At 39.6% G+C, this 8,459-nt stretch overlaps 1 protein-coding gene across 1 annotated transcript; it reads left to right on the top strand.

The window, feature by feature from the left end:
- The first annotated feature begins 402 nt into the window (after nt 1–402).
- LOC107759927 (acetylajmalan esterase) lies at nt 403–1,667 on the top strand. Its single transcript, XM_016577934.2, has one exon. The coding sequence runs from the start codon at nt 423–425 to the stop codon at nt 1,536–1,538; it is 1,116 nt and encodes a 371-aa protein (XP_016433420.2). The 5' UTR covers nt 403–422; the 3' UTR covers nt 1,539–1,667.
- The last annotated feature ends 6,792 nt before the right edge of the window (nt 1,668–8,459 follow it).

Here is an 8,459-nt window from a genome sequence, read left to right on the forward strand (position 1 = left end):
GTCTGGTTATATTTTCGATAGAAAGGTGTGGAGGTCGAACATTAGTGTTAGAATGCTAGTGGTCAAGCATTAGGGTTAAAATGTAAGGCTAGTCTGACAGTATCTTGTCTTAGAATGCTAGTGGTACATGCTATGTTCATACTATTTTTTTCTTCATTTTTTTTGTTTTTGAGGTCGTTGACCTTGTCTTTTTGGCCTCTGTTGCTGCTACTAATTATTGTCCCTTTTTCCCTTCCCGAGCCGAAGATCAATCAAAAATAATTTCTTTACATTTAAAATAGGGGTAAATTTTGCATATACACTATATTCTTGTTGTTCAGATCCATTAGTGAGATAAGGTTTGCATACTCGTACCCATTAGTTGTTGTTGACTAGGGAGTATATATTATTATGATAATCAATTCATTTCGCGTGTTCAAACTATGGCTTCTATAGCACTTGCTTTCTTATTTCTCTCAACAGCCTTCTCTCTCTCTTTCTTTTCTAATGCCAAAGAAACTGCTCCTATTTGCCCATTTAATTCCATTTATCAATTGGGTGATTCACTCGCCGACACCGGAAACCGAATTCTTATCCCCGGAATTCCTCCAACTTTCCACGCCGGCCATCTTCCTTACGGTGAAACTTACTTTGGCAAACCCACCGGCCGATTTTCAGATGGCCTTTTAATGATTGATTACATTGCAATAGCTCTTAAACTTCCCCTCCTTAATCCTTACTTATCAAAAAACTCTTCATTTATTCACGGCGTCAATTTCGCCGTCGTCGGAAGTACGGCTCTTGACAAGTCATTCTTCGATGAAAGAAACATTAGCATTAAATCATTTAACCCTCCGTTAAGTGCACAAATTGAGTGGTTTAAAAATCACCTTAATTGTACTTGTAGAAGCCCAACGCTCTGTGCTAAGAAGCTACGAAAAGCACTCGTAAGTATTGGTGCTTTTGGTGGAAATGATTATTTCACTGCCTTTTCTAATAGAAAATCCATTGAAGAGGCTAAAACTTTAGTCCCATTTACTGTCAATGCCATTGTTGAAGGCATCAAAGAAATCATTAAATTAGGAGTGAAACGGATAGTTATCTCCGGTGTTTCTCCATTTGGTTGCTTACCGTCACTACTGACTTCATCTCCGAGCTCCGATCCCGATGCCTACGACGAATTTGGATGTTTGAGAGATTATAATAAGTTTGCATCATTTCACAATAACTATCTTCGAGATACAATATCTTTGGTAAGTCGTCAATATTCAGATGTTGTTATTCTATATGTAGATTATTATGGAGCTTTTTTGTCTGTTTTTCGAAGAGCGTATTATCTCGGAATAGATCGTGAATCGTTGCTGAAAGCGTGTTGTGGAAATGGAGGAAAATATAACTTTGATGGGAAGAAAACATGTGGATCAAATGAGACTTCAGTTTGTTCTGACCCTTCTCGATTTATGAATTGGGACGGCGTACATCTAACTCAAAAAGCTTATCGTCATATTTCGGAGATTCTCATTACTGATATCTTATCGAACATTGATTGTATTTGGTGAATGAACAAACCAAAGGATTTTGAATTCCCGTCTTTCTCCATAAAACTAGATCAAAGTCCTTGATATGTTGAAGATTAAGGGATCGTTTGGTATGATGAATAAGAAAATTAATTTGTATTGAGTTAGTATATTGTTTGGTTGTGATTTCAGATGTAGGATAACTGATTTATGTATTAATTTATACGCCAATAATTTATTATCTTATCCCACTACCAATATGGAATAACTAATCTAGGAATACATGGAATAGCACCAAAACGACAAAATTACATTTGTCTTTTTTTCCAAAAAGCCTGCGAAGACTGAAATATCCTAGGGTATAATTGAAAATTCATGTTTTTAGTTTAAAATAATTTAGATGATACTTTGTATACAGAATTTTAGTGCAAAAAAGCAAACACCCAACAAGAAATATTAATATACTATTAATTCTCGTATTACTGATTCTTGCCTTACTATTTACTAATCTCTGATTACTAATTCATGTATAAGATGTCTTCGAACCAAACGACCCCCCAAGTGTACAACGTGTAGTAGCCAGGGGTGAATGTAATGTTGAGCATTGAACCCGTAACTTTCGATGCGGAGTAAAAATTTTTATGTAAAATTCATTAAAATTGCAAAAATAGTAGATATGAACCCATAACTTTAAAAATATAACGGGTTCAATACTAAAAAACTTAAAACTTGAACTTGTGTGATTTAAATCTTGTATTCGCCTCTGTTACTAGTATAATATACTTTGCTGCCAAATAATAATGCATAATATACCATTCTATTCTTGTCCGCAACCTCTTTTTTGATATGAAAATAAATGCATAAATTACATCAAAATTATCATGTGCTCCTAACTCTAATTAAGTCCTAACTATTTAGCTTAATATACACTATTCAAAAGTGTGAAGACCCAAAATGTCATCTTTAAAATTAATAAGTAATTTTGTGTTCTAAGACCTCGAAAAGAACCATTTATCATTCATCAACTTGCGTGAGCAGTCCGTACAATTTTCCGGAAAGTTTTCATGCGAAAAATGGATTAAAATGTGAAATAGAGCCTTAAAACTCAACTAAGTTGACTTTGGTCAATATTTTTAGCAAACGGACCCGGATCAGTATTTTGACAGTCCCGATAGCTCCGTATTGTGATTTGGGACTTGGGCGTATGCCAGAAATTTAATTTGGAGGTCCCTAGCTCAAGTTATGACCATTTAACGGAACTAGCAATTTAAAGGCTAAAGATTCCAAGTTTGACCACGGGGTTGACTTTTTGATATCGGAGCCGGAGTCTGATTCTGGAAATTTGAAAAGCTCCGTTTTGTCATTTACGATTTGTGTACCAAATTTGAAGTCATTCCGGATTCATTTAATATGTTTTGGCACGAGATTTGCAAATTAAAAAGTTTAAAACTCAAAGTCCGAATCGAGGTGAGAATTGCATTTTCGATGTTATTTGATGTGATTTGAGACCTCGAGTAAGTCTGTATTATATTACGGGACTTGTTGGGATATTTGGATAAGGTCCCGAGGGGCTCGGGTGAGTTTCGGACGAGATTCAGATGGTTTAGAGCATGTTTAAAGCAGCATGTTCTTGGCAGAACTTGGTGTAATGGCACCTGCGCAATGGTGATCGCATGTGCGCAACCGCATCTGCGAGAAGATAGTCGCTTCTGCGAAAGAGGCATTGGCTAGTTACATCGCTTCTGCAGAGAAATGGGGCGCAAATGCGCGACCGCTGCTGCGAAGGCTGTATCGCTTCTGCAGAAGAGACCACTTCTGCGGTCGTTTGGTCGCTTCTGCGACGTCGCAGGTGCGAGAGAAATGTCCGCAGATGCGGAACCTCGCCTGGCAGCCCTACTTCGCAAATGAGAGATTTTTCTCGCAAATGCGTGACCACACGTGCGAAATATAGCCCGCAAATGCGAAAATGCTGGGCAGAATACATAAAATCGGGTCTTAGCTATTTTTACTCATTTTTTAGTTTCAAGTCTCGGATTTGGGCGATTTCAAGGGAAATTTTCACGACTTTGAATTGGGTAAGTGTTCTTTAACCAAAAGTGATTATATTTTACAAATTCATGTCTATATTCATCATTTATTTCCGATTTAGATGGAAGAAATCAGATTTTTTATAAAATCTTTCAAAAACGAAAAGTTAAGATTTGAAGGTCCATTTGATATCGGAATTGGACAATTTTTGTATGGTTGAACTCGTATCGGAACGGGTGTTCGGATTTCGTGAGTTTTTTCGGGATTTGAGACGTGGGTCCTATTGCCGAATATTTTAATGAATTTTGAATTTTTATCCGAAAAATTTATAAATTCATATAGAATTAATTTTCTATGATTCTTATTGAATATATCGAATTGTTTGTGAATAGATTTGAAGCTTTCGGAGGCAAATTTAAAAGGAAAAGATGTGGTTGAATAATTGATTTGGAATTTGCAAAGCGAGGTAAGTGTCAGGGTTAACCTTGACTTGAGAAAATAGAACCCTTAAATTGTTTGTTATGTGAATTGCATGTGAACGATGTGTAGGCGAAATGACGAGTGTCTATACGTCGTCAAATTAATTGTTTGCCTGCTTACTTAAAAAATCATAAATTATTTTTAATCATAAATTAATTACTATAATAATTGTTTCTCTCTTATTATTTGTCAAAATATTAATTCTTAAATTTCTGCATTAATTGTTACATGCTATTTGAATTGTGTGTTTTAATTGTTATTTGACATTTAGCATTTTAAATATTAAACTGCCTATTTTGTCCCTGATTTCTATAATAAATTACTAATTATCATTGTTTCATAATTAAATTATAATTATTGTATGTTTGTTGTCTTATGATTTTATATTAATTATTGCGTTTATTGGGGAATTTCTTCTATAAGAATTGATTGAAATGGAAATATTGGAGGATCGGGTTGCACGCCGCAACACACTTATTAAAAGTTAATATTGGAGGATCGGGTTGCACGACGCAATAGACTTGTGAAAAAGTTAATATTGGAGGATCGGATTACACGCCGCAACAGACTTATTAAAAGTTAATATTGGAGGATCGGGTTGCACGCCGCAACAGACTTGTTAAAAAGTTAATATTGGGGGATCGGATTGCACGCCGCAATAGACTTAATGAAAAGTCAATATTGGGGGATCGGATTGTACGTCGCAACAGACTTATTTAAAAGTCTATATATATACTTGATTAAAATAAATATATGACAGACTTGATTAAAAATGAATATATTGTGAGAGCGGGTTGCACGCTGCAATAGAATTGGTTGAAATAATAATGGATTATGACTGCTGAGTTGGCTTCAATTATTATAAATGAGTTACCGATTTATTTCAATTATCTGTTGTTGTTATTAATACTACGTACAGGTAATGTAAGTGAACCGCCTTATCCTCGTCACTACTTCGTCGAGGTTAGGCTCAGCACTTACCAGTACATGGGGTCGGTTGTACTGATACTACACTCTGCACTTCTTGTGCAGATTTTAGAGTTGGTCCCAGCGGCGTACCATAGACTTGCTCGGATTTCAGCTACCAGAGGAGACTTGAGGTATAATTGCATGGCGTCCGCAGTTCTGAAGTCCCCGTCTATTGTACTTTAGCTGTATGTTTATTTCTAAACAGCTTTATTTTATTTAGACCTTTATTTGTATTTATTCTAGAAGCTCGTGCACTTGTGACACCAATTCTGGGATGGTATTTAGACATCGTTATTTTTATGAATTATTTCAAAATTGCTTCCGCATTTGCTTCCTTGTTATTAATAAATTTAAAATTATTTTAAAAACGGATAATAGTATTCTAACGTTGGCTTGCCTAGCAAGTAAAATGTTAGGCGCCATCACGGTTCGAAGGTGGGAATTTCGGGTCGTGACAGTTCGTATCAGAGCACTAGGTTACATAGGTCTCACGAGTCACGAGCAAGCTTAGTAGAGTCTGAAGGATCAGTACAGAGACGTTTGTACTTATCTCTCGGAGGCTATGAAGTTTAGGAATAATATCACTTCTTTCTTATTCTGTCGTGCGGTTTTATTCTATCATCGATGATTGAACCATTCTACTCTTATTCTCTCCCAGATGGTGAGAACACGTAATACCTCTACCGATGGACAGGGACCAGAACCCCCGGTGGCAACTATGGCCAGGGGTGGAGGTCGAGGTGAGGTCGTGCTAGAGGCTGAGGCTGAGGTAGAGCTCAGTCCGTAGCTCGAGCAGTTGCACCTGTTGTAGAACCTCAGGTGGACCTTCATGAGGAGGTTCCATTCAGAATGTACCAGTTGGACCAATTCAGGTCCCGGAAGGATTCATAGCCACTCCAGTACTTCAGGACGCTCTAGTCCGTTTGGTAAGTCTTATGGAGGGCGTGGCCCAGAATGGTACATTTCCAGTGGCACCAATCGTCTCACAGGCTGGGGGAGGAGCACAAACTCCTACTACTCCCGCTCCGGAGCAGATGGCTCCCAGAATTAGGCTCCAACAGCCCCGCCAGTTGGGGTAGTTCAGCCAGTTATTGCGGCACAGACCGGTGATAGGCCCGCCATGTCTTTTGAGGCCTTATTGAGACTGAATAAGTTTACTAAGCTCTTTCCAGTTCACTTTAGTGGTACACCTTCTAAGGACCCACAAGATTATCTTGAACGCTGCCATGAGGTGCTACAAAACATGGGTATAGTTGAGACCAATGGAGTTGATTTTGCTGTATCCCAGATGACGTGTTCCGCCAAGAAGTAGTGGAGAGATTACACATTGACCCAACCAGTCGGATCACCTGCACTTACCTAGGAGCAGTTCTCTCAGCTATTTATGGAGAATTTCCTCCCTATCACTCTAAGAGAGGAATTCCACAAGCAATTTGAGCGTCTACAGCAGGGCAGTATGACTGTTACTCAGTATGAGTCCCGTTTTGTGGATTTGGCCTGTCATGCTCTCTTTTTACTACCTACGGAGGGGAAGAGAGTGAGGAGGTTTATTGAGGGACTCACTCACCCAATCAGACTTCAGATGGCCAAGGAGACCGGAAGTGAGATTTCTTTTCAGGCGGCTGCTAATGTCGTAAGGAGGATCGAGATAGTTCTTGCACAGGAAAGAGGGTAGAGGTCTGATAAGAGGCCTCGGCAGTTCGATGGTTACAGTGGTGCCTCGTCTGGAGGCAGGGGTAATTTTGGTAGGGGTCATCCTCCCAGACTGTTTCATTTAGCACTTCATGTATCTCCCGATACTTCAGGGAGTCACGGTCCTATTATGCCTTACTCTGGGAAGCTAGTATTCAATCCACATTCAGCTCCTATCAGTGCACCACCACTCCAGAGTTACTACAATGGTTATCCGGCCCATCTGGGTCAACTTCAGCTTCAGTAGCCACGGCATCAGGATGGGTGTTATGAGTGTGGGAACATTGGTCACATCAGGAGGCATTGCCCTAGATTGGCGAGTAACATATCTCGACAAGATTCTCGTCCCATTATACCGGCACCGGTTGTTTCACCACCTCCTCAGCCAGCTAGAGGTAGGGGTCAGACAGCTAGAGGTGGAGGTCAGGCCATTAGAAGTGGAGGTCAGGCCATTAGAGGTGGAGTTCAGACCGTTAGAGGTGGAGGCCAGCCAGTTAGAGGCCGTCCCAGAGATACAGTTCATAGTGGTGGGGCCCAGCCCCGATTTTATGCTTTTCCAGCTAGGCCTAAGGCCGAGTCATCTGATGTTGTGATCATAGGTATTATTCCAGTTTTCCATAGAGATGCTTCAGTTCTATTTGATCCAGGATCTACTTATTCCTATGTGTCATCCTATTTTGCTTCATATTTGGTTGTGCCTTGTGATTCTCTGAGTGCTTCTGTGTGTATATCTACACCGGTGGGAGACTCTATTTAGTAGATCATGTCTATCATTCGTGTGTGGTTACTATTGGTAATCTTGAGACTAGTGTGGATCTTCTACTTCTTGATATGGTAGATTTTGATGTCATCTTGGGTATGGATTAGTTGTCTCCTTATCATGCTATATTGGACTGTCATGCCAAGACAGTGACCCTAGCTATGCCGGGGTTACCTCGGTTAGAGTGGAAAGGAACTCCTGGCCATTCTGCTAGCAGGGTTATTTCTTATATGAAAGCTCGGCGTATGGTAGAGAAAGGATGTCTAGCCTATTTGGCTTATATTCGCGATCCCAGTGCGAATATCCCTTCTATGGACTCAGTACCGGTTGTTCGTGAATTTTTAGAAGTATTTCCTGCAGATCTGCCGGGGATGCCACCCGATAGAGATATTGACTTCCGTATTGATTTTGCTCCGGGCACTCAGCCCATTTCTATTCCACCATACCGTATGGCCCCGCCAGAGTTGAAAGAATTGAAAGAGCAGTTACAAGACTTGCTTGATCAGGGATTCATTAGACCCAGTGTCTCGCCCTGGGGTGCACCAGTATTATTTGTAAAGAAGAAAGATGGCTCGATGCGGATGTGTATAGACTATCGGCAGTTGAACAAGGCCACTATCAAAAACAAATATCTGATACCAAGAATTGATGACTTATTTGATCAGCTGCAGGGTGCCAAGGTATTTTTGAAGATTGATTTGAGATCGGGTTACCATCAGTTGAAGATTAGGGCATCTGATGTCCCTAAGACAGTTTTTCGGACTCGGTATGGGCATTACGAGTTCCTAGTGATGTCATTTAGGTTGACAAATGCTCCAGCAGCATTTATGGATTTGATGAATCGGGTGTTCAAGCCTTATTTGGATTCTTTTATGGTTGTATTCATTGATGATATCTTGATTTACTCCAGCAGTCGGGAGGAGCATGAGCAACATCTTCGAAGTGTGCTTCACACCTTGAAGAATAATCAGTTATATGCCAAATTTTCAAAATGTGAGTTTTGGTTAGACTCAGTTGCCTTTTTGGGACATGTT

This window comes from Nicotiana tabacum, chromosome 2 (genome assembly GCF_000715075.1).
Source record: "Nicotiana tabacum cultivar K326 chromosome 2, ASM71507v2, whole genome shotgun sequence".
Lineage (NCBI taxonomy): Eukaryota > Viridiplantae > Streptophyta > Magnoliopsida > Solanales > Solanaceae > Nicotiana > Nicotiana tabacum.